The sequence below is a fragment of the Malus domestica genome, chromosome 15, assembly GCF_042453785.1.
Source record: "Malus domestica chromosome 15, GDT2T_hap1".
Classification (NCBI taxonomy): domain Eukaryota; kingdom Viridiplantae; phylum Streptophyta; class Magnoliopsida; order Rosales; family Rosaceae; genus Malus; species Malus domestica.
The window spans coordinates 28,925,831-28,952,324 of record NC_091675.1 but is presented as its reverse complement, the minus strand read 5'-3'; the positions used below and the strand labels follow the sequence as shown (position 1 = coordinate 28,952,324).

At 37.9% G+C, this 26,494-nt stretch overlaps 2 protein-coding genes across 3 annotated transcripts; both read left to right on the top strand.

Annotated features, from left to right (window-relative positions):
• The first annotated feature begins 460 nt into the window (after positions 1-460).
• Positions 461-13,123, top strand: LOC103425095 (branched-chain amino acid aminotransferase 2, chloroplastic-like). 2 transcript variants are annotated; one of them, XM_029094218.2, is made up of 10 exons: positions 461-794; positions 909-997; positions 1,281-1,455; positions 2,445-2,621; positions 2,711-2,842; positions 3,398-3,496; positions 3,967-4,083; positions 11,946-12,041; positions 12,255-12,367; positions 12,756-13,123. In XM_029094218.2, exons 1-10 carry the CDS (start codon positions 666-668, stop codon positions 12,868-12,870), a joined length of 1,242 nt encoding a protein of 413 aa, XP_028950051.1. In that variant the 5' UTR covers positions 461-665; the 3' UTR covers positions 12,871-13,123. The 2 variants fall into 2 exon arrangements, with proteins under 2 accessions (XP_028950051.1, XP_028950050.1); XM_029094217.2 differs by having other exon boundaries at positions 518-794; positions 1,278-1,455.
• Positions 13,124-24,128: 11,005 nt separating this feature from the next.
• Positions 24,129-26,040, top strand: LOC114821803 (transcription factor RAX3-like). Its single transcript, XM_029095190.2, has 3 exons — positions 24,129-24,660; positions 24,800-24,929; positions 25,036-26,040. Exons 1-3 carry the CDS (start codon positions 24,525-24,527, stop codon positions 25,907-25,909), a joined length of 1,140 nt encoding a protein of 379 aa, XP_028951023.1. The 5' UTR covers positions 24,129-24,524; the 3' UTR covers positions 25,910-26,040.
• Positions 26,041-26,494: the final 454 nt, after the last annotated feature.

Genomic DNA, 26,494 nt, shown 5'->3' with positions numbered 1-26,494 from the left:
GGGTCGAAAAATTGCCCCAAAAAAATGGCTTTGGGCCGAGAAAACCATAGCCTAACACGTCTTAGCTAGCTGTTTGAGGCACGGCCTGCAAGGCTGCAACAATTCTGCAGGGATGGGCCATTATTGCTGTGCAGCCCAGCTTACAAGGCAATCTGCAAGCTTGCAATTGAATGCGGGTCGGTTGCAGATGCATTTCCAATTGAATCCCTCTCTCAAAGAAAGTGCAAAGTAATGAGAAATAACACTTATAAGAGATAAAATTTTCAATCTAAAAAATATTAAGAATAGATAAATTTTTATAAATAAGTTTATAATAGTTTATGAATTTCCAACTGACAAGAATAAATACGAAGATGAAACTGGAAATACGAAAACTAAAATTGGTCAAATAAATAAAACATAGAGACTACTTGGACATTTAAACCAACTAATAATCAAGTTATTTGACTATACCTAATAATCGCTGACACACAAAATTAGATTTATATCACGTTTTCTAATAAGGAAAAGCCTCACACTCTGACTCAGCTTCTGCTCTCTCAAGTATATTATATTCAAATCGACAGAGACGGAGGAGAGAGATAGAGGGAGACAAGGAAGAGAGAGAGAGGGAGGGTTCTAGTGTTTGTTCAGAGAGAAAGAGAGAGAGAGAGAGAGAGAGAGAGATGGAGAGCAGCGCCGTCCTTGGAGGTCTTCAGCTAAATTACCTTCTTTGCCCCTCCCGCAATCCTTCTTCCTCTCTTCCCATCCGCCCCTTCTCCTTCACCTCCCATTCCTCTCCTCTCTCCCTCAAGGTACGCTCCTTCATCCTCTACTTTTTAATCTCAAATATATATACATACATATTGTTTTTATTTTTATTTTGATTTCGTTTTCAAGATGGGTTTTGCTCACTCTTTGTTTTGCAGCTCCAGAAGCAGCTTCCTTTGACTTCTCATGGAGCTTCCGCCGCCTCCTCTCCCATTTGCCCATATGCCACATTGTCCGATACATTCGTGTAAATCCTCTTCCTTTCCATTTGGGTTTCTTTTAAATTTTGATATTGTTGTTGAAATGGTGAATTTGATTGATTTTTAACTCATTGTTTGCTTTGATTATGTTGTTGTATCAAACTTTACATTAGTTAATCCCTGCTTTCAGATTTGATTTGATCCTTTTACGTAGTTTTGATTTGGTTAATGTGTTCTGTTTTACTTAGTTTTGATTTCGTTGTCCAATTCGTTTTTCGGGTTTATGTGATTAGATTTGCTATGTTTACATGTTATTGTTGGGCTCAGCAGTGAAACAAGCGAATTAGCTGACATCGAATGGGACAACCTCGGCTTTGCGTTTCTTTCTACCGACTACATGTACGTCATGAAATGTGCTCAAGGCGGAAGCTTTTCCAAAGGTGAATTACAGCGTTTTGGGAACATCGAATTGAGCCCCTCAGCCGGAGTCTTGAATTATGGGCAGGTTAAATACTTAAAACTTTGCACTCTAATGCTATTTTTATTCAATGTAAAGTTTTGTACTTTTGGATTCTTACTTTCATGGTAAATTATGAGTGCAAAACTACAATGGGGGTATTGGAGTTTATAATAGTCCATTGATGTGCCTACTATTACACGAGATCTGTGTGCGATGTCTAAACATTGTTTTTTTTCTTCTGATTTGGAGCATATATGATTATGTATAAAAAGGTCGTACCCAGTGCACAAGGCTCCCGCTTTACGCAGGGTCTGGGATATACATTCTCAATTTAATCGTGTACTGGCGTGGGGATCCAGCATTTCCTCATGTAGTTTTTATTCGTTTATGACAGGGTTTATAACCCTAGGTTGTAGAAATTCCATGTAGGATTTATGTTTTAGGGTTTCACTCTCTTATTTGGATGTTAGCCCAAAGTTCGAGAGTTAAACCCTAACACCTAAGCCCTAAATATGCACATTTTTAGTGTGTTCACTGTTTGAACTGCGCCATATGGTGTGGTGTTTCCTGTTTTATTTTTTATTTTTGACGCTTTGCATATAGAGTTGGATGAGCTATTAAAATGAATTAAATATAGCTTGTGTGCTATACAACACACTTTGAACAAGTATCATATTCTGCACCAGTTTAGATGTTCTCTTAATTATTTTGGAGTTTAAGATATATAGGAGTCTGAATCTTAAGGTATCATGTTTAAATGTTAAGGTATTACCATGAACATGCTGAGCCTTGTAGCGCAGTCTTGTAACTAAGCAGGGCATTAAAGTGATTGGTTTCATATATGGAGGATAAGTCAAGGGGGTGAGAGATTCGTTATCATCTCATGTTGAGGGCACACCCACCTCAAATAGGTGGTGATCCCAGAAACTTGAGGAATGCAGTTAAACTGAAAGAAAAGTTAGGGAAATAATTTAGTCGGACTACTTGAATATTGAGTAATCTCACTTTAATTTTTCTTTTGTTTATCTCTTTAGGGACTTTTTGAAGGTTTGAAAGCCTACAGGAAAGAAGATGGTACAATACTCTTGTTTCGTCCCGAGGAAAATGCATTGCGGATGAGGTTGGGTGCAGAGCGGATGTGTATGCCATCACCAACTGTCGAACAGTTTGTCGAAGCTGTAAAGGCTACTGTTTTAGCAAATAAACGTTGGGTAATATAAACACTCCTGTGTTAAGAGATTTTCATTTTAAATGTTAGTATATGTAATGTTGTTAATGAGTTGTCAATCTCTCGTTTCAGGTTCCCCCTCCAGGCAAAGGTTCCCTATATATCAGGCCGTTGCTAATGGGAAGTGGTGCTGTTCTTGGTCTTGCACCTGCTCCTGAGTACACATTTCTTATTTATGTTTCACCTGTTGGAAACTATTTTAAGGTTTGTTGTTGTACTTGCATATTGCTACAAAGTGGAAAATGCCATGTCACTGCCCTTGGTTTTCAGGAATTTTATTCTAATTGATTTTGTTATACCAAGTTTAATATTGGCATTCTATTTTCACACTTAATGCAGTCTTGTGTAATTTGCTTACTAACGATTTATTTGAATTTAAAGCAAATTCAATATTGCTGATTGATTGTACATTATGATGTAGTCATGATTGGTACGAGCGTTTTGAAATCTTTTTAGTGAGTCATGGTCGTGAATACTGGAAGTTACATATTAAGGTTTTATCGTAGTGTTTGGTGCTTGAATGTATGATTCAATTAATTATAGGGCAACACTTCTTGCTTTTTTCATTGGATATGCGGTTTTTTCTCATTACTTTTAGCTTCAACGTTCTTGTCTTATTCCATTTTTTTAATTTAAATGGTAGTTGTTTTTATGTGGTTTTACCCTATTGTAATCTTTTTGTTCTCTAATTATTTGCTAGTTTTGTTGCATTTCTACCTACAAATATTCAGTGTCTTATATCTATATATCTGGTGGCAGGAAGGCGTTGCACCAATAAATTTGATTGTCGAACATGAATTGCATCGTGCAACTCCTGGTGGTACTGGAGGGGTCAAGACTATAGGGAATTATGCCGCAGTAAGCTAGTGCTTCTCTTATTCTTTAGTTCTTAATTACCTGAATCTTGGCCAAATTCATCTTTGCAAATTATTAGTTGTCTGCTTCTACAACTATGGTCTGGCTTTTCTTGGTGTGAGGTTATAAAACTGTGACCTAATGTTTCCCTGTGCATACGGTTCTTCTTTAGTGCGTCAAGAACTAAAAGCAACAACCCTTTTACTTTCATAGATGTTAATTACAAAGTGATCACATACACTTTTATTCTCTCTTTAAATGTGAGGCTCTGGCTGTGTACATCAATGAAAATCAAATATTTATTCTTTAGTGAATTAAGTCAAATGACTGAATGAAGACTCATTCCAACCATTTTCCTGTGGTTTAGTGCTTCTAAGTGTTTTATCATTTTACTTTGTTAAACTTAAAAGTTAAAACTATAGTATGTAGCTGCTGACCTGTTAAACTTCTAATGTTAAATCGTTTATCTGTAGGTTTTGAAGGCACAGTCTGCCGCGAAAGCAAAAGGCTATTCAGATGTTTTATACCTCGACTGTGTTCACAAAAGATATCTAGAAGAGGTTTCCTCGTGCAATATTTTTGTTGTGAAGGTAATGTGACAGGAATTTAGTGGGTGCACGTCTTATTTTATTTGTTATTATTATTTACACTATGTTACTATTGATTGGTGGCTGCCTAGATGTTTCCCCTACTCTATGTGCTATGTTTTCATTGTGTTTGTGAGTTCACAAAATGGCATGCTGAATAAAACCATCCACCTGCACTTGCTGCAATCTGGATCCTCATGCAACCACTCGTACAAATGCAGCAGTATGCCAGTATCCAAGCCAGAACTTTTTCTTTTAAGAACCTTACCAAATATCTATATCACTTGGCATGTCTGGTAACCTTAAGCACTGAAATCGACTTATAGAATTGCAACCTTTCCTCAATACTGTTACCATTACAATGGATACTGTAGCATTGCATCATTGTTGTGTCTCATAATCAAAGTAGAAATTTTTACCCCCTTTAGGTTCTGGGACAAGTTCTAGTGTAATTTTGCTCGGTACTTGAACAGCAGCATTGTTTCTTGAATTTAAACACAGCCTAGTGCTTTCAAGATTAGCCAACTGGTGTCTAATATGATTATTAATGATTTTGCTTATTTGGAAAGGGGATGAGGAAAGGGGATCGTATAACTTGTAAGGATTGCAAAGTTATACCAGGAGAGAGCGTGGCTAATCAACATCGCTTGTTGGTGATGGATGTACATATCAAAAGAGGGAGACAAAAGAACAAGACTTGGAAGTGCCCAAGGACTAGATGGTGGAATCTAAAAGAAGAAAAACAAGCCATTTTCAAAGAGAAGGTAATCACCCAATGTGTGTGGGATAGAGAGGGGGAAGCTAGCCAAATGTGGGATTCCATGGCTAGTTGTATCCGAAAAGTAGCAAAAGAGGTATTAGGAGAGTCCAAGGGCTTTGCCCCACACCAAAAGGAATCTTGGTGGTGGAATGAGGAGGTACAAACAAAGGTGAAGGCTAAGAAGGAATGTTGTAAAGTCTTATACAAGGAGAGGACCGATGAAAATGGTGAAAGGTATAGAAAAGCGAAGCAAGAGGCGAAGAAAGCGGTCAGAGAAGCTAAGTTAGCGGCTTACGACGATATGTATAAACGACTAGATACCAAAGAAGGAGAGTTGGATATCTATAAACTAGCTAGAGCAAGGGAAAAGAAGACAAGGGACCTAAACCAAGTGAGGTGCATCAAGGATGAGGATGGAAAGGTTCTTGCTACAGAGAACGCGGTTAAAGACAGATGGAGAGGTTATTTTCATAATCTTTTCAATGAAGGACATGAAAGGAGTGCTTCTTTAGGGGAGTTGAGTAACTCAGAAGAGTGTAGAAACTACTCTTTTTATCGTCGAAACCGGAAGGAAGAAGTGGTTGTAGCTTTGAAGAAGATGAAGCATAGAAAAGCAATAGGCCCAGACGATATACCAATCGAAGTGTGGAAAGTTTTGGGAGAGACAGGTATAACATGGCTCACTGACCTTTTCAATAGGATTTTGAAAACGAAGAAGATGCCAAATGAGTGGCGAACGAGCACTTTGGTGCCTATCTACAAGAATAAGGGCGACGTACAAAATTGCATGAACTATAGGGGTATTAAGTTAATGAGTCATACAATGAAGCTCTGGGAGAGAGTCATTGAGCATAGATTGAGGCAAGAGACACGGGTTTCGGACAACCAATTCGGGTTCATGCCAGGGCGCTCAACCATGGAGGCAATCTATCTCTTACGAAGATTGATGGAAAGATATAGAGATGGGAAAAAGGATTTACACATGGTCTTTATAGATTTGGAAAAAGCGTATGATAGGGTCCCAAGAGACATTCTTTGGAGGATCTTAGAGAAGAAAGGAGTACGAGTAGCATATATCCAAGCTATAAAGGATATGTATGAAGGAGCAAAGACTACCGTAAGAACTCATGAAGGACAAACCGAAAGCTTTCCCATAACTGTAGGATTACATCAAGGCTCATCCTTAAGTCCTTACCTTTTTGCGTTGGTAATGGATGAGTTAACAGGACATATTCAAGATGATATTCCTTGGTGTATGCTTTTCGCAGACGATATAGTGTTGATAGATGAAACTCAGGAAGGGGTAAATGCAAAGCTTAACCTTTGGAGAGAAGTGTTGGAATCTAAAGGTCTTCGCCTAAGCCGATCAAAGACAGAATATATGGAGTGCAAGTTCAGTGCAGATGGAGGCCAAAACGAGTTAGGGGTGAGGATCGGAGATCAAGAAATACCAAAGAGCGACCGTTTTCGTTACCTAGGATCTATCTTGCAAAAGAACGGAGAATTAGATGGAGATCTCAACCATAGAATACAAGCTGGATGGATGAAGTGGAAGAGTGCATCTGGCGTGTTGTGTGACCGCCGTATGCCACTGAAGCTCAAGGGAAAATTTTATAGGACGACAATAAGGCCGGCGATGCTGTATGGCACAGAATGTTGGGCGGTGAAGCATCAACACGTACACAAAATGGGTGTAGCGGAGATGAGGATGCTTCGTTGGATGTGTGGGCACACGAGAAAGGATAAGATTAGGAATGAGGATATCCGGGGTAAAGTAGGAGTAGCCGAAATTGAAGGAAAGATGAGAGAAAATCGGTTACGGTGGTTTGGACATGTGCAAAGAAGGCCTATTGACGCTCCGATTAGAAGATGCGACTATGGGACAGAGGTTCAGGGCCGAAGGGGTAGAGGAAGACCTAGGAAAACTTTGGAAGAGACTCTAAGAAAAGACTTAGAGTACTTGGATCTAACGAAGGACATGACACAGGACCGAGCACAATGGCGTTCTAAGATTCATATAGCCGATCCCACTCAGTGACTTAGATTTTCCAAGTCTCCAACCGAGAAGTTTTCCTCACTCGAAAAATTAAGGGAACACTACCCCAACCTACATGCTCCACTCAGAAAGCTTCAACATACAAGCTTCAACAAAAGAAAATTCAAAGAACTTAGCGAAGAAGGCTTTGGTGTATTTAACACAATACGTTGAAATGAAGGAAAACTTATTTATTGATATCCCCGATAAGCTACAAATATGTACATATACATGAGTCAAAATAAACAAACAAGATGGAGCCTTCACAAAGGTTGCTTAGGAGAAGTCTCAGCAGTCGGTAGAGCCCCAGAAAGAGAAGGCATCGGAGGGGGATCATTCGGAGCCTCAGTACTGGACAGAACCCTAGACGGAGGAGGCATCAGAGGTTGATCATTTGGAGCTTCATTACGCGGTACAGCCCCAGAAGACGAAGGCAATAAATGCCTTTGGAACAAACCCACAAATCTCTGATGATCAAGTAAAACCTGACCATCAGTTTCCTTCATCTGGTCAAGCTTCCTCTTCATGTTTGTAGCATATTCATGTGCGAGCCGGTGCAACTGTTTATTCTCATGCTTGAGCCCTCTAATCTCCTGTTTGAGACTCATCACTTCGGCCGCCAATGATTCAACTTGGCGGGTTCGAGCAAATAGGCGTTGGGCCATATTAGACACAGAACCTGCACACTGAACACTGAGAGCCAGTGAATCCTTAACAGCTAACTCATCAGACCGTTTGGAAAGTAGTCTGTTATCTTTGGGAGTGAGAAGGTTCCTGGCCACCACCGCAGCGGTCATATCATTCTTCATCACGGAATCCCCAACGGTAAGAGGACCAGTAGGGGAGACGAAGGATGGGCGCCATATGTTGTCTGGAGAAGGCGGGGCTGCCTCTTCAACAAGGTTCAAGTCAAAACGACGGTCGGAGGGGCCAGACATTTTCAAAGGTATTGAAGAGAGAAGAGGTCGGACAAATCAAGATCTTAGAAGTGCAAGAATGGAGCTTCTACTGGTGGAGATACAAGTGTGCTTTGGAACTTAATGCCAGCCCCTATAAAAAGCTGCACTCGACGGAGCTTTAGACATCGAAGAGGCGCCTGCTCAGAAATCGAAGAGGCGTTTGCTTTCTCAAAAGCTGGGCTGCTTAGAGACCACGAGGGTTGATCTCATAAATCGAAGAGGTGTTTGCTTTCTCAAAAGTTGGGCTGCTCAAAGACCACGAAAGCCGATCTCAGAAATCGAAGAGGCGCTCGCTTCCTCAAAAGCTGGGCTCCTCAGAGACCACGAGGGCCGATCTTAGAAATCGAAGAGGCACCTACTTTTCCAGCCTTGTCAGCACCTGTCACACGCACTCAGCTTTGCGGAAATTATGGGTATTCTGTCGAAGACTTCTGGGGAAGTAGAAAACACATGAATCTTACTGTCCAATCACCCACTTCCCACACGCAGCAATAGCTCATGGGTACCACAGATAACTTTGCCAAAGTTCTCTGCCAAAGTTGAGCACGTGAAGCTTGCAGCTCCCACTACATCGCTCTGACCAAGAAGGGTAAAAGAATAGCAAAGAAACAGCACTAACAAAGTTTAGACCCATAAATTTTGAAGGTCTAGCTACCATATTATTACCCACAAGGGTAAAGGAACAGTACCACTGTTGGATAATTGGAAAGTCCCTGTGTGTCAACCTCCGTGCTTCGTGGCAAGGTAGACTAGCAAACATGCCCAACCTTTACTCACATTCGAGAAAACACTCCCAATAAGATTGCTTGCTCCAAAATCGAAGAGGCACCGTCCTCCGAATCTCGAGAGCCAGACTCCCAACATGACTACTTTCTCAAAAATCGAAGAGAAGGTAAAGGAACAGTACCATTGCTGGATAATTGGAAAGTCCCTGTGTGTCAACCTCTGTGCTTCGTGGCAAGGTAGACTAGCAAACATGCCCAACCTTTACTCACATTCGAGAAAACGCTCCCAACAAGATTGCTTGCTCCAAAATCGAAGAGGCACCGCCCTCCGAATCTCGAGAGCCAGACTCCCAACATGATTACTTTCTCAAAAATCGAAGAGACATTGCTCCCCGAATCTCGAGAGCCAGACCCCCAGCATGATTGCTTTCTCAAAAATCGAAGAGGCATCGTTCTCCGAATCAATCGAAGAGGCGCTCGCTTTCTCAAAAGCTGGGCTGCTCAGAGACCACGAGGGCCGATCTCAGAAATCGAAGAGGCACCTTCTTTTCTAGCCTTGTCAGCACCTGTCACACGCACACTCAGCTTTGCGGAAATTATGGGCATTCTGTCGAAGACTTCTGGTGAAGTAGAAAGCACATGAATCTTACTGTTCAATCACCCACTTCCCACACGCAACAATAGCTCATGGGTACCACAGATAACTTTGTCAAAGTCTCTGCCAAAGTTGAGCACGTGAAGCTTGCAGCTCCCACTACATCGCTCTGACCAAGAAAGGTAAAAGAATAGCAAAGAAACAGCACTAACAAAGTTTAGACACATAAATTTTGAAGGTCTAGCTACCATATTATTACCCACAAGGGTAAAGGAACAGTACCACTGCTGGATAATTGGAAAGTCCCTGTGTGTCAACCTCCGTGCTTCGTGGCAAGGTAGACTAGCAAACATGCCCAACCTTTACTCACATCCGAGAAAACACTCCCAACAAGATTGCTTACTCCAAAATCGAAGAGGCACCGCCTTCCGAATCTCGAGAGCCAGACTCCCAACATGATTACTTTCTCAAAAATCGAAGAGACACTGCTCCCCGAATCTCGAGAGCCAGACCCCCACCATGATTGCTTTCTCAAAAATCGAAGAAGCATCGTTCTCCGAATCTCGAGAGCCAGATACCACATACCACTTTTTCAAAGTGCTCTGACAGAGTTAAAACATGTGAAGCTGGCAGCTCCCACTACCGTGCTATGACCAAGCAGGGTAAAGGAATAGCATTACTACTTGTTGTTAGGGAGACTCCTATATATGTCGACCTCCATCCCCAACGGACAGGCAGACCTGCAAAAATGCTCAACCCTTCCTCATATCTGAGAGGGCACTCCCAACGAAGCCTTTCGAAATATTCAGCTTTCTTTCCCCCCGATAATACCTCTGCAAACAAGCTATACTAGAGCAAGAATATCTCATATCATCAGGGTTAAAAGCAAGAGTATCCCATATCATGCTTTTTCCCTGTCTTTTCCTTTGACCTTGTTTTTACCTGCAAGATAAGGAGAAAGAGAGCAATCAGTCAGCACTTGAAATCAAGCTCACAGCCAGGAACTGACAGCCTGGAACCCCTTACCTGATTACTTACCTGGCATTGCTCTCGAGTACTCATCTTCAACATCTTATGTTGCCAGGGAAGATACCGCATCTGCTTGAGGAACAGATAGGGCAAGTGCGAAGGATACAAGGAAGCATGTGGAGACAAGCGTAACAGCACACGTGCCGATCCATCCATTACTCTGTCAAAAGCAAAAGTATCCCATATCAGCAGGGTCGAACGTACTCTAGATTTGATGGACTTGTTTTGACCCTCAAATTCTTCAGTCGGCCTTATACTCTGGAGGAAACCAGAAAACCCTCCAGCTCAGTTCAAGAATAAGCCTGTGGAAAGTTACTTCTTCAAAAGCAAAAGTATCCCATATCATCTCTTCTCATTTTTCTTCTCTTTATCCTTCATGCTGCTGCAAGATGGGGAGAAGGTGAACAATCAGCCGGAGCTCTGATTGCTTACCTTGTCTGTCACCTCTTTCAGCAAATCCCCTAGCTCGGCAACTTGGGGGACTCCTACTACATGGTTTGTATCGCGCTTGACCAAGCCTGAAACTACAAGTAAGCTTCAAGTGAAATTGATACATTACCTTGTGCATCTCCACCAGTTAAAGATACCACCCATGGATGGAGGAAGAGTACTTCCAGAGAAGCTGCCACATCTACCTATGAGACAGATAAGGCAAGTCAAGATGATACCACACTCCGATACTTAGAAGTTTCGTGATTACGAGATCATTCTCCCACAATATTTCCTAATGTCATTTGTACTCTAATGTCATTTGTACTAAATCATTCACTTGTACTCACTAAAGGAGAGCTTGAACCTATGTACTTGTGTAAACCCTTCACAATTAATGAGAACTCTTCTATTCCGTGGACGTAGCCAATCTGGGTGAACCACGTACATCTTGTGTTTGCTTTCCTATCTCTATCCATTTATATACTTATCCACACTAATGACCGGAGCAATTTAGCGAAGATCACAAAAAGCGACCGTTTTCGCTACCTAGGATCTATCTTACAAGAGAACGGAGAATTAGATGGAGATCTCAGCCATAGAATACGAGCTGGATGGATGAAGTGTAAGAGTGCATCCAGCATGTTGTGTGACCGTCGTAGGCCACTGAAGCTCAAGGGAAAATTTTATAAGACGGCAATAAGGCCAGCGATGTTGTATGGCACAGAATGTTGGGCGGTGAAACATCAACACGTACACAAAATGGGTGTAGCAGAGATGAGGATGCTTCGTGGGATGTGTGGGCACACGAGAAAGGATAAGATTGAGAATGAGGATATCCGAGGTAAAGTAGGAGTAGCCGAAATTGAAGGAAAGATGAGAGAAAATCGGTTCCGGTGATTTGGACATGTGCAAAGAAGGCCGACTGACGCTCCGGTTCGAAGATGTGACTACGGGACAGAGGTTCAGGGCCGAAGGGGTAGAGGAAGACCTAGGAAAACTTTGGAAGAGACTCTAAGAAAAGGCTTAGAGTACTTGGATCTAACGGAGGACATGACACAAAACCGAGCGCAATGGCGTTCTAGGATTCATATAGCCGACCCCACTTAGTGGGAAAAGGCTTTGTTGTTGTTGTTGTTGTTGTTGCTTATTTGGAGATGGTCTGTCGTCTGCTCTCCCATATTCAAGTACATTCTTTTTGTGGAACTTACTGTTTGTTGCAACAAAGGCCCCTGCATCTGGCATGTCATTTGTATTTTCATTAAGCATATATGTCTTATGTTTTCGTTTGAGGTGGTCACACCTAATTTGTCCATGTTTATTGTTTTCCTAGGATAATGTTATCTCTACTCCTGCAATAAAAGGGACAATCTTACCTGGCATTACTCGAAAGAGTATAATTGACGTTGCTCGTAGTGAAGGATTGCAGGTACGTATATGGTACTTATCAATCAGTATGATTGTAATATATGATCAGAGAGTTGGGGATGGGGAAGACATTTCTTGGTGTTCATTTGTTATTGACCTTTTATTTTTGGTGTTTAGATAGTGCAAGGCATACACTACTAGTTATGGAGCTAAAATAATAGCTTGATGTTTTCTTCAATAACTTCATTGCTGAATTCCATCTTGTAATGTGCAGGTTGAGGAGCGCCAAGTGGCAGTGGAGGATTTACTTGATGCTGATGAAGTCTTTTGTACCGGAACAGCTGTGGTTGTATCACCTGTTGGCAGCATAACGTATCTTGGAAAAAGGTAAGCTTTTGTTCGTCTAGCAAAAGTTTCAGAGAAAGAAAACAATTTTTTTATTTTTCTTTGTTGGCCTGCAAAGCAAGTTTTTCTTTGTCCATCAACAAAACAGTAAAAAAGTCTTACATTTTGAAATGTTTCCTCAAAATGGGAAGCAGAGATTTCTTCTTTGGCCTTTTCTTGTTTGCGGGTGAAGAAATTAACGTAATCTTTGATTATGTCATCCTCTTATAAGTGGAAAATTGCCCTTTAAATTAAACTCTGGCTAAAAGTAGATTCCATGTAAAATGTGTCTTCAGTAGCACTCCTGCTTATAAAAATAGAAGATCGGGTTTAGGTGGGATCATCCATATCACATTCAAAGAAACATAATTGTGACCTTTTTCTTGTGCAGGGTTTGTTATGGAGATGGTTTTGGAGACGTGTCGGAAAAGCTCTACTCTGTGCTTACCAGATTACAGATGGGTCTTTCTGAGGACAAGATGGATTGGACTGTTGAGCTAAGGTAAAGCATACTGAAGTGAATTCCACTCAGCAATCTCGCTGTAGGTGCTGCAAACCAGTCAGTCCCAGTTATATCTTGCTTAGTTCTGTTATTTTCTTATTTCCTGAGTTTGTAGAAAGTAGGTTCTTGAACCAGTATTTGGCGTTTCGTTAGAATTTCTTTTGTGTGCGTCACTAACCTCAATATCTACATATTGGTTATTGTTGTGTGCTGGTAAATTCAGCCTCGAAAGATAATAAACTGCCGCATTATGGTAAGCCTAGATTTCTACATGGAATTTACTTCAATTACTATCTTTCATTAAGTTAGTTTAATTATTCCGTTGTTCATTTTTCCAATTGTGAGAGCTAAATTAGTTCCAGTCACGGAAGTAACAATGGCTGCTACCTGAGCCACCAACGCTTCTGCTGTAGAGGTGTCCCATGATGGTGCTTCTAAGCGCAAGGCATTGGCGGCACCTTGGAAGGGGAAGGGGGAGGGGTAGGAAATAAGAGGGCCTCTCTAAAAGTTTCTACCCCAGGTCTTATTCAGTGGTATAAATTAATGTGCATTTGCCAAAACCACAAAACCAGAACTCAAATAGTGACCAAAATTTTCCTTTTTAACAAGCGGTATTTGAGATGGGAATTGAACTCATGATTTTGGATGAATAATTAATGCTCTGATTACTTGAGTTACGAGCTTTATGCAACTTTGTCTGAACTTTAGAACAACGACCGCCTTTGAAGCCGTTGCTTCGGGTGATTGTCTTAGGGCTTGTTTGGTATTGCTGTGCTTTGAAAAAAAGCTGCTGTGAGAATAAGCGGTTATGCTGTGAGAATAAACGGTTGTGAAATAAATCAGTAGAGTGTTTGGTAAATTTTTTTGTAAAAGTGCTTTTGAAAAAAAAAACAGTTTGATAGTGGGTCTTTTCATTAAAGGAGCACTGTAGTTCCATGAGCTTTGAAAAAAAATCAGTTTTCCAAAGCTGCAAATAGCAGCTTTAGCTTTTTCCTTTGATTTCAGCTTATTCTCACAGCAGCTTTCAAAACAAGCCTTTTTTTTTTAGTTTACCAAACACGTAAAAGTTAAAACCCTCATAGTTTTTTTTTTTAAGCACCTCACTCCCAAATCACCCCTTAGTGTATCCAAACTGGATCCCAATTCTTTTCTGTGTTGACATTGGTTTTTTCAGGACACGTTCAATGTCTTGGATTCTTTAGATATAATTTGAGTTGACAGAGCCCTAACATTTTGCAGTCGCGGTCACCCCTTTCCTACTTTTTCTCCCGCCAGTCTCTTCCTCCCCTCTCGTTCGTGTGGCTTGTCTCTCCACACCTCACCTCCCTTCCTCCTCCCTTCTCCATGGCTGCGCCCACGAGGCCCTCTAATCGTAACCTGCGTCTGCCTGTTCCTATTCTCTTTTCCACCATTTTGCGAACAACCCTCTAAGTTCGACGCAGTAATCTTCTCAAACGCGGGCTGTGCCTTAGAACTGGACTAGATCCATGGTTGTGGGTCAGATTTGCGGTTGTGGTTGGTTGGATCTACCTCTTATGGCCCAATTTCCATGGTCTTTGAGCGCTAGCCAACCCCTGGTTGTCCCACCTTACTAGGCCATATCTATAGCGTTGTTGTCCTTGTGAAGGAGACGAGTTTATTGGTGGTCCTTTCTCGGATTAGGTAGTTTTTTTTTCTTTCCAAATTTTAAGCTTTATTTATGTTTTGTGTTTGTGCCGCATAGCGGGGTTGTGTAGCTCCGGCCACCTGTTGTGGCCTCGTTGTTACAACAACGATTTGATGTGGCCTCGCCCTTAGCGGCAGTGTTATGTGTGCATTCGGTGATAGATTTGTCGCATTTATCGTCTTTGTGGCAAATTTATATTGTTTGCACTTAGTTTTTGTGGTAGCCAGTAGGAGTTTAACTTATTTGCTGTGCAAATTAATCTCTAGATCAAGAAATTGGTCACTGAAAAATATGTATTTGTTCGATTCCTATTAATGAAATCACTCTATTGTTGCTTGTCAAAAATAAAAACAAAACTTAACTCTCTCAATCCCCACAAAATGGTAGGATTGTGAGGGATAAGTTACTTTCATGACCTATTCATCTTTTGCCTTTTTAACTTGCACAAGATTTGGAAGTTTCGTCCATTTCTTTATAAACATGCATTGAATGCAAAAGAGTAACCCAATCCAATTCTAGACACAAAGGTGGCACATTCTAATAAGTTATACCTCATGACTGAGCTCATGGTGTGCACAACGAAATTAGTTGAGTCCAACAAAAGCCGTATCTCTGCAATCCTTCTTTTCCTCCAATATATTCTTAAGTTAAATTCTTCTTTCAATGAGCATTCTTCGGTGTTTAGGTTCGTTCTCTGCTTTCATCTCCGTTTTCTTTGTCTTTCTCTTCATTTGTCTAAGTTGTGACTGTGATCGTCTAAAAATATAACATCTCTCTAACGATCAATAGAAATCTCAGAAGATATTATTTGTGTATTTTCATGTCACCCCATTTAATCGAAGCCAATTCTCAGGAGTGTCCACAATTAATACTTTACGTGTTCCGTCATGCTATGCATTACAAGAACAAATGTAGCTAGTGCCTTTTCCTTGACTTTGGATCTTAGCATCCTAGATTTGGAGTTTCCTTAAGGTTGGTAAAGCAAAATGTGCCACCCTAGCCCATTGAGTGCTCTACCTCGAGCTATTCATATCATACACTCTATTGACGTTGTATCATAAGATGGTTCTTAAGCTCTAAAGTTAAGGTTAAACCAAGAATTATGCAAAATTATTGCATGTGACAATATCATCATGTGACATACCAAGATCAAAAGCGTAGCGTAAATGAGTTTCCTCATGATTATTGACCATCCTTCTTCCTAAATTACTAGGATGGGATTTTTCCACATATATTCACCTTCTCCACCTCTTTTTAATTGTGGCTTTTAATATTCTTTTGATTTGTTCGATCCAATCACTAAAAAGAAAGAACATGGACGATGTTAAAAAGGATTTTCATAAATCAGTCCCATTACAGGGGAAATGCAACTCAATTACTCAAAACCATGGCTTCTGCAAAATTTGTTATTTTGGAAAACACCATATATTGGAGTCCTTTTCAACTCCAGCAATCTGCTGTATTTGTCGTTTTTGCACGAGTCAAATTGCTTTCTGGTTTCCAATGTATGGAAGATTTGTAGCGTCCCCAGACCTAAACACAATCTCCGGGTTATCAACATGCAAAAGCTAAAACACTAACCTTCAAAAGTAAATGCTAAAATATATGTAAAGTTTATCTGCATCTTTGTCTTATCTATTTTTTCAATGCCTCTGCACCCCCTTTTCCTCCTCCCCGAAAGAACAACGAAGAAACCGCGTTGCTGCCTTCGTTTTTTAATGGAAAGTAAAGCAAAGCAAAGTTGAGCAGACCAATGATTTTCATAAGAGAAAGGTTCAATTGCTTTCTTCTTAGAAAGTTTTTTGTTGCAGTCAATTATATATGGGAATGCTTCCCTCCTCCGATCCCCTTTGTCACAACACTCACAAAGCATTCGAGATCTGTCGCTGTCCGGCGTTGTCGTCATTACAGAAATTATGATTGCACAGATTTTTTTCTATTTTTACTGTTCAAGTTTGTATATAGAAGATGCTATTTATAAGTAGACTGCAACAAAGTCGGCGTCATGCGTTGGAAATTTTCACAAACCACAAAGGGGGAACTACTTTTGATTTTTTTTTTTTTTTTAAGTTTTAAGCAAACTTTTGGATATAATTAACTAGGGATGCTGTACCTAAAAATATACAGTTCCAAAGCTAAGTAACAGTGTAACGCATATCATAAAATCATATGTAATAGTTAAACTGTAGTTTTCGTGCTTCAAAAAGAAAAAAAAAAAATCTGTTTGTAACCCCTTGTGCGGATCAGTATTCATCATTTGAAGTGATGAAATCCTTGCATATATAGAAAGTTCAACTTCTAGAAGTTCATTTTTTAGATAAACTTTCCATGCATGGGTAATTTGCAGGGTCAAGGTGTGATCAGTGCTGTCTAAGACTGTCGGTCTTCAGAATCCGAAGTTTTCTAGATACTTCATCCAACTACCGAATTGAGGATTTGCAGGTTAATTTTTAGATAGTCATATCTTCTTCCACTTCTATTCTTCGTTTTATTTACAATATGGTTTAATTATATGAAAAAAAGAATAATACTTCGGCTTAGAGGCGTGAAGATGCATGCATGGTGTTTAAACTCCCAATTAAATTTTTAGTTTAGTGGACTACAGTAGACAGTACTTCTAGAAACAAATTAGACGAGAAAAAACAAGACAATCCGTGTTTATAATAGAATTTAGAAGAAATTAGATTCTCATCTCTCTTTTTACTATTTCATTGATTAAAACTTTATTTCATTTTAAATTTTTATCAAGGTCCTTTAGTTTTAATAAACGTCATTAATTATTTCAATAAATAAAATAATTTTTTATTTCTAAATATATTTATTTAGTGTTAGAAATGTTACATTTGAAATATTTATATTTATGACTAAATTTTTTTTCATATATATTTTTTTGGTTTGTACCCATTTTTAATTGCAACCCTTTTAAATTTGTACCAATTTTCTTTTCAGCTTTAATTTGTACCTGTAACATCCCACATCGACCAACGGAGAGGGGGTGATGTGCCTTATATGTACATGCCCACCTCCTATAGCATGAGGCATTTTGGGAATTCACTGGCTTTGGATTCTATCGGAACTTCGAAGTTAAGCGAGTTTGGGCGAGAGCGGTCCTAGGATGGGTGACCCACTGGGAAGTTCTCGCGTGAGTTCCCAGAAACAAAACTGTGAGGGCGTGACTGGGCCCAAAGTAGACAATATCATGTTACAGCACAACCGGTTTGGGATGGGACAAAATGGTATCAGAGCCACTTACCGTGTGGTGCGAGTGTACCAACGAGGACATCGAGCCCCTAATGGAGGTGGATTATAACATCCCACATCGACGAACGGAGATGGGGTGATGTGCCTTATGTGTACATGCCCACCTCCTATAGCACGAGACCTTTTGGGAAGTCACTGGCTTCAGATTCCATCGGAACTCTGAAGTTAAGTGAGTTTGGAATAGAGCAATCCTAGGATAGGTGACCCATTGGGAAGTTCTCACATGAGTTCCCAGAAACAAAACCGTGAGGGCGTGGCCGAGGCCCAAAGATGACAATATCGTGCTATGGCGAAGCTGGTTTGGCATGTGACAGTACCCATATAGTAATTTCTTTTTATGCCCATATTTTTTTAAAGTTTTATGTGTATTTGTATTATTTGTACCCATTTTTATTTTTGCTAAATGCACCCATGCTAATTATATGTATTTATTTTATGTTTTAAAATTTATCACTAATTATTTTGTAAAATATGTTAATAATTATGTGGGTACATTATTTTCTTGCTATACTTTTGTGAAGAACAATATTACTCCAATATTTATTTTTAAGTACTTATTATATTTTAAAAATATTATTAGAATTTTTTTAAATTTCATAATTTGTGGGACATTAAATGCATGAGTAAAGTCCCTTAAATGATGTTAAGGACCTTGATCAATATATGTAACTAAACAAGGTTTCAGTCTAACAATTGGGTTGATTAGGGATTGGAACCAAAATGACCCTAGAATTTATTCTCAGACTAAATTGACAATCTCCAATATATATAGAAGGGAATTGTTATTGGCACTCCAAAAATCTCATTTTACACTCCAAACTTTCTATATTTAGAAAGAAAAATACACTTGTGAGGAGTGTAGAATGAGATTTTTAAAGTGCCAATAACACTTCCCATATAGAATTCTCTCTCTCAGTGCGAAGTCCAATGGTGGGAACCTTACATACATTCACTTCCATTAGAAGCAAACCAATTTCAAAGCAGTATTAGAACACAAATTAAAATCCCCTTCAGTCGTCCAAGGAGAAGACAAGGTGCTTTTAAAACAATACTAGCTAAAATTCAGAGTGCTAAACATACGAGCGAATGGACTACAAAATTAAGAATATTATTTAACTAACTAAAAATAAAGAAATGTTACAAAATTTCTAAGAAAGCAACATAACTTGAAGAGATTACATCTTTCTAGACTTATTTCTAAATGAGTTATGTACATCTTATTTACTAACCCTAATTCTAATAGGCATGGAACCCAAATCCTCTTCCTACAAATAAACTCCCAAATAATAATAAACTAAAAAACCTAACTAATTAACTATTCCAGCAGTACTTGTGTTCTTGCATATATGGGTGCACCTCCTTGTAGACCAACTAAAATGAATAATGTATTCAAATCATATAGTAAAGTCCTAATTATAATAGTTTATTTTCTTTATCGCCATTCAAATATCATATTTGTACATAATCAATTGAAGCATTTAGTCATCCACATGTAGTGCATATCCTAACCTTACTACTTGTCCGGGAAATAAGGTTAATTCCACTCGATTGTTGGTGGCAAATAATTAAGTTTCTAATTTGTGGTTGCCAAATTAGTTGATTATATTGCAGCAATTCATGAAAGTTAGCTCACACATGAAGAACAGTTTTGTTTCCATTTCTTGATTGTACTTGTGCTGTATTGCTTTGGTTTGGTTAGAAAAAAAGTCCTCGAGAAGGAAGTGGCCTTGAGCTGTATTGCGCTTTGAACCCTGTCAAAAGAACCCTTTCACACTAAGTTGGTCTACGATCAGACACAGAAAAAAGAAGATATCAAAAAGTTGAATAAGAAACCATGAGAGAGAGAGAGAGAGAGAGAGTCTACTTGGCCTAACAAGAAGACCGTTTCCACAGAGAGAGAGAGAGAGAGAGAGAGAGAGAGTCAGTTTGCTTGGCCTACATGATGACCGTTTCCTTCATTTTATCAAAATGTACTTCCTTCAACTTCGACCTTACTTTATTACTAGCTACTTTTTTCTTTCATTATAAAACCCAATTCCTAAACTTTTATGTATTATTTTCCTTCCAAAAACTTTCATGAACTTGTTGAGACCACATGAGTAATTCTAAGTAGATTAAATTTGTAGATTAGTTTTGCAAACTACATAATGTGTCACAATTAAGAAATAAGCACGTTAAATTAACAATTAAGTAATAATTTAATCATCAACTTTTATATTATTTAATTTATAAATTGAATCTCAATTACATTACCAAACTATGCATATATCCACATGATAAAAAAGAAAATCAAGGCAAATCTTAGCATCATAAAAAATCAACCACCATTTTGTACAAGCCCACCTTTGACTTTTACCCTTTCATACTGAGTCAAGTCAGCCAATACTTTCTTCCTTGGTGTCCATTTTCTCTTTTTCTATGTTCTTTCCCTTCAATAATTAAGCTGGCCCTCTCATGAAGAACATTAAAGATAATTTTATAATCAAAAGAATGATACTGATCGATTGTCGTGATGTAAATTTTCTTTCAAATTCAACCAAAAAAAAAAAAATCTTAAACTCTCTCCCTTACTTCTATGTAAATTAGTGTAAAATATCAATTACGAGAATTAAAAAAACTCTATAATAGATACAATGAGAAACAAGATAGATAGGATTAATCATCATTAAATCCTAAAACATAAGCGGAAGAGCATACTGCCGGAATACAACAAAAAAAATACTGAAATCTCTATAAAGTTTAATTGATAATAAATATGAATAAATGTTGAAATACAACCTTTATATAGTTTTATAACTCCAAAAGAAATTTAAAATATGAAATAATAAAATTATAAAGACTTCCTAAAATATAATAAATACGGCATAAGTGTTTATAGTGGAATGGTCACAAGACCAATAATCCAAAAACTTAGTGCAAGTTTCTGGAAAACAAGTCTTGGGGACTAAAGTCTCAGATATTTGTTAACACCGAACCTTGTTCTTATTTTTTTTCCTCTTGTGGAGCAACCTAAAAGTTTAGAACATTAACTTTCAAGACATGACAACAACAAATAGTATTCGAATTTTTAATTTTTCAATCACTTTTCTTTCATTAAACGTAGCTTCCTCATTTTAATTGTATTGCATCTAAAATAACTCAAATTTGATGCTACATCATAATGAATTTTCACTTAGTACTATGATTTTGCCGTATTCCTAATCTTCATTTAAAAGTTAAAAATTTTAGATTTGACTCTTATAGTTAGTGAATTTGATATTAAATTATTATATTTAACTCACTTAATCAAAATCATGAAAAAACAGACTCCACAATAAATTATTATCAGAAGGTCTATATGTGATATAATAAAATTGACGGTGGAATTCCTGTATGTGACTGGTGGCTGAATGCTAATATAAACAAGTACACTAGTCTCGTAAAGTCTTTGATCATATTTATTATGCCAATAGGGTCCAAATATGGCATGTGTCATTAGCATAATTGGCTGCTTTATAAACTACAATGGTCCATCAGTGTTCAATTAATTAATTAATTAAACCCTTGTTAAACCCATTATTGCTGCCAAGTTTGTTCTGTGGTGTACGTGAGAAGTTTTTGAAAGTGTAGTGTTATTATACACCTATTTTTACTTTTTACATGTTTCTCTTAATTTTTTTGCTGTTAGATTAAACGAATTAAAAAATATTAAGACAAAAAAAAAAAAATGTAAAAGATAAAAATAAATGTATAAATAACACTATTCTTCTTGAAATCTTTGTAAGCAATATTGTCACACGACACCCGTTGTCATATCTTAGTATCACATCACAGTTTCTGATTTAATCTCATGGTATTGGTAATTTCACGGTGATTTAGTTCTTCTATTGGTGGTGTTTCGTTTACCGTAACGAAATACCTTTCCATTATATTCCACACAATGGTAAATACCTGTGCCCCCCCGTACTTCATCTTTCAAAGTATCTATATATAAAGAGAATGGAAAAGTGAATAGTGATTTTGGTGTCAACAAGCTTCAACAACAAAATTTGGACAAAAATGTCCCAAAGACAAAAAATTCAAAAGCATCCCAAAATAATGCATCAAATAAGGCAGAAGCATTTTCATCATTTTGATAGTATTTCTTTAATAATTATTTTTTTTGTGTTTTTTTTAATTAGTGCCTCACTATAGTCTAATAATAATGTGATTCAATTTCTCTATTTTTAAACACGTTCAAAATATTTAAAGAGCCATGTAATGCCGATTATAAAAAAGGTCTTTCACGGATAATAATGTGATTAAATTAGTTGTCAATATCTATATGTAAAGAGAATGGAAAAGTGAATAGTGATTTTGGTGTCACCAAGCTTCAATAACAAAATTTGGACAAAAATGCCCCCAAGACAAAAAACTTCAAAGGCATCCCAAAATAATGCATCAAATAAGACACAGGCATTTTCATCATTTTAACAGTATTTTTTTAATAATTAATTTTTTTTGTGTTTTTTTTTAATTAGTGCCTCACAATAGGCTAGTAATAATGTGATTTAATTTCTCTATTTTAAAACACGTTCAAAACATCTGAAGATGCGTGTAATGCTGATTATAAAAAAAGTCTTTTGCGGATAATAATGTGATTAAATTAGTTGTCAAATGATTTTTTTTATTTTTTATTTTTAACAAACAATATTATCTACACTAAGGGGGAAGGAGATGAGCCGAGCCTCACAATGAGCTAGCAATAATGTGATTCAATCAATTGTTTATTACATATTATTTTCTCTATTCTTAATGTAAATTCTATAGAAACCGATTTTATTATGTGAATTCAGCTGTTTTAATTGGTTTATGAGGGCTTTCTTTTAGCATGATCTATGATTATTCGTTTACTTCAATATTTAACTTTCCTTTTGTCAATTTACGCTAAATACATTTAAAACGTGTAAGCCGTGCGTATTATGCAGTGATTCAAAAAATATCTTCTGCATGGGCATGAAAGCTAGTATACATAATGGGAAAATGATTAGAGTATAATACACTATTAATTTCTTAACCTCTTACTACTACAAAGTTTATAAGAAAAGGTTATCACATTTTTTGACAACATTAGCAACACTTTTCAGTTGATTTACTTTTTTAACATGTAGTAACAATAATTGGTGCAATAATCTACGTGTCAATTACATTATAGCTAAATAGTTTGAATCTTTTTTTTTTCCAGACTTTAAGAATATAAGATGTTTATTTTGTCAAATTGTAAATTTAAATCATTGATCACATTTAGTTTTTTCATGCATTTGTTGTCCATACTTATGAACTTACGGTCTACAAATATTATTTGACTCTAATGTGTAAATATGAAAAGAAATATTATATACAAGATGTAAGAAGTGAGAAAAGAGTGCCAATAAATAATGCTAGCCACGAAAGAATTCCCCACTTGTGTTACACTAGAAGCCGCCGGTAGTCCAATTGAGAATGTCATGTAGTCTAATCCAAGGAGTAATGAACATCTTCTCTTTACAAGACTAATCCCATTTCTTTACCTTCTATGTTATCCAGGTGAACCGAATACATAATAATTCATAAAGAGTTTTCCCTTTTCAAGTAAATAAAATATATTTTGGTTGTTTGTTCCCATATTAGATGGTGGACACAATTTTCTTATATCAAGTATATAGCGACTGTTACTGCCTCATCCACCATGGGGGGCTGACATATAGTGGTGTGTTCCGTCACAAGAAATTATCCCTAATTAACACCTCAAAACCCTCTTGGTATTTTCATCGAAAACCAACCCCAACGACTCCAAAACCAGAGAAAGGGACTTGAAATAGTCATCTATGTAAATATATTATTTAAGCAGTAATTCTACAATTATTATTTTACATAATACATTTGTATCACCTCTCTAATAGAGGTGGGGTCACTAACATATGTGGATTCCATCTTTATTAGAAGTAAAATTGTAATGTACAAATATGGTAAAAGTAACATTTTTGCATATAAGTCATAGACGCTACTTATATAGATAAACCTTTTTTCACCTTTAAAACAAAAATTTAAATAATGGAAAAATACCTTAACTCATGCTTAAAATAAGATCTTGACTAGCTATAGAATTTTTATGTGTGCATGAAACATTGTCACGTGGTGTTTTCATTTCACACGTTCCTTGTGTTGCATATCAAGACCATGATAATGGCTGCCTGGACGAATTATTCTTAACTTCTTACTAAAGGCTTGAGGAACCATTCACGGTCATAAACCAGTGGAAGAGTTCAAACCAATTGATGATGTTTGCTTTGTTTGCTTCAACTCTTTAAAGCTTCTAGTTGCGTCACTTATTTTTTGATGGTCATCATCATCCACTATCTTATGTTTCTTCAAGAGAGAGAGAGAGAGAGAGAGAGAGACAATGAGATAAAACTCTGGTCTCCTGTTCTGGCATTTCCAATTCTCTAATATTCTATAGGTAAAGGCTCACCCTTTTTTCAATTCAACTTTTTGAATTTCTGTGACCCTTTCCATGTCCCCAGCCATCTCCTCAGCTCTCCAGCTATTATACTCTCTCTCTTTCTCTCTTACACATATTATATTAACATTATCATAAACTTTTTGAAATTATCATCAATTGGTAATCATAAAGGGGGAGCTAGCTGATACATATATAGCTAAACCAAGGTACATCACAAAATAACCCACACATCCGGAAAAGAAGAAGAAGAAGCCAGGTTAAAGCAAAAGCCATGGGCAGAGCTCCTTGCTGTGACAAAGCCAACGTTAAGAAAGGCCCTTGGTCACCTGAAGAAGATGCTACACTCAAGGCTTATATCGAGAAGCATGGCACCGGCGGCAACTGGATTACCTTACCTCAGAAGATAGGTCAGTAATTAATCACTTCAGATCCTCCTCATCCCAGTTAATTAACAAAATTATTGATCATGATCCAACCTATGTTTTTAATTATTAGCTGATCACTTTTCATCAATACTATTGTACTACTTTTCATGATCAACGACAGGCCTTAGAAGGTGCGGCAAAAGCTGTCGACTTAGATGGTTGAATTATCTACGGCCGAATATCAAGCACGGCGGGTTCTCAGAGGAAGAAGATAACATCATTTGCAGCCTCTACATGAGTATTGGAAGCAGGTATATTTTTAACAATTTCAAGGCTATATATCTTAGTTTTTAATGCTCTTCAAATTTGGAAGTTTATCACTTTATGAATTTTAAGTAGTACTTTTTTTTTGGGCAGGTGGTCTATCATTGCAGCCCAGTTACCAGGGCGAACGGACAACGATATTAAGAACTACTGGAACACAAGGCTGAAGAAAAAGCTCTTGGGCAAGCAGCGTAAACAACAGGAGGCTCAGCAGAGTCGCCGCGCTGCCATCTTTAAGCAAGAGATGATCAAAAGATCAGAAAATAATGCAAATTTTGTTAATATCTCAGCTGGGTTTTTCAACCAAAACCCTTATAACTGGCCAGAGCTACCAGTAGTGCCAGTGGCTAATTATCAAACACATGACCCTCAACTCATGCAGGATGAGGCTTCCATTAAGACTATGCTCATCAATCTTGGAGGAAGATTTTCCCATGATTCTGACACTAGCACCACAAGTTTTCAGTACCCAGTTGATATTTCGTCCACCTCGTCATCAGATCACCAATTCTATCAGAGCTCCATTGATGTTCTTGCTTCTACTTCAGCAGCCAACAGTAATAACTATTCTCAATTTCCAAGCACAAACTTTGATGCTAGTAACGGTACTGGGGGTTCAAGTAGTCCAACCATATTTCATGGGCTAGACGATCAGAATAACAATCTACAGGCTGATCATCTTAACCAGCTAACTGAATTGGAGGTTTACGACAACAGTTTTGCTCATCAGCATCAGCAACTGGGTGGTTTTTATTATCAAGCCTCCGAGGAGACGTTGAACAACGGTAGCAGTGCAGGGACCAGTACTGCTTCTGCAGAGAGTGAAATTAGTTGGGGAGACATAAACTCACTGGTTTATAGTACTCAAATGGTTGCAGACTATGAAACCTGCTGCCAACAAGCAGTAGTAGTACCACAAGATCAACATTCTTTTTTTGCAGAGGCAACCTACTTTGGCCTCAAATAACACCAACAATGCATGGTAATTGGGGTTAACGGGTTGTAAGTTGATTTGGTGTCTGAATTCAGTAGGATTTCTTTCCTTTGCAGTCATACTTTGTTCCACCTCTCTCTTAATTATTATTATTTTTTTGGTAATTCAACGATGATCCAACTGGGTGCTAGTGGAACCCAATGCCTACCGACCCTTGATTGTACCACTAAGCCAACAAGTTACAAGGGGATCGACGATCTATTTCTCAAATTTTTTATTTGTAACTTATAAGCTTCAATTTCTCTCCCAGTTCAAATTTGAAATACTTGTGGACGATGTTGATTGTTGTGTTTAACTAATTTAGGAACTTGAAGTCTTGAACATAGAACAATGTGGTTCTGTTCACCTGCATGGCAATGATTCAGTTGGGATACCATGTATACTCTATTGACTAGTCTGATATGCAGGTGCAGTTTGAGCAACTTTACGATTTAATTCTTAGTTACAACTTTTACATGGTAAAAATGTACTAGACTACTAGTACTTCTCTTCCCTTCTCTTCATTTCCATGTGGCAGAAAGTACCTCTGAACCCTCCAATCACAATAAAGTCACAGCG

Excerpts from the sequence above, each read along its gene's own strand:
- LOC114821803 (XM_029095190.2), top strand. The coding sequence starts at position 24,525 with ATGGGCAGAGCTCCTTGCTGTGACAAAGCCAACGTTAAGAAAGGCCCT. Across the intron at positions 24,661-24,799 it reads TACCTTACCTCAGAAGATAG|GCCTTAGAAGGTGCGGCAAA; the intron begins GTCAGTAATTAA and ends GATCAACGACAG. Across the intron at positions 24,930-25,035 it reads TACATGAGTATTGGAAGCAG|GTGGTCTATCATTGCAGCCC; the intron begins GTATATTTTTAA and ends TTTTTTGGGCAG.
- LOC103425095 (XM_029094217.2), top strand. The coding sequence starts at position 666 with ATGGAGAGCAGCGCCGTCCTTGGAGGTCTTCAGCTAAATTACCTTCTT. Across the intron at positions 1,456-2,444 it reads GAGTCTTGAATTATGGGCAG|GGACTTTTTGAAGGTTTGAA; the intron begins GTTAAATACTTA and ends TTATCTCTTTAG. Across the intron at positions 2,622-2,710 it reads TTTTAGCAAATAAACGTTGG|GTTCCCCCTCCAGGCAAAGG; the intron begins GTAATATAAACA and ends CTCTCGTTTCAG.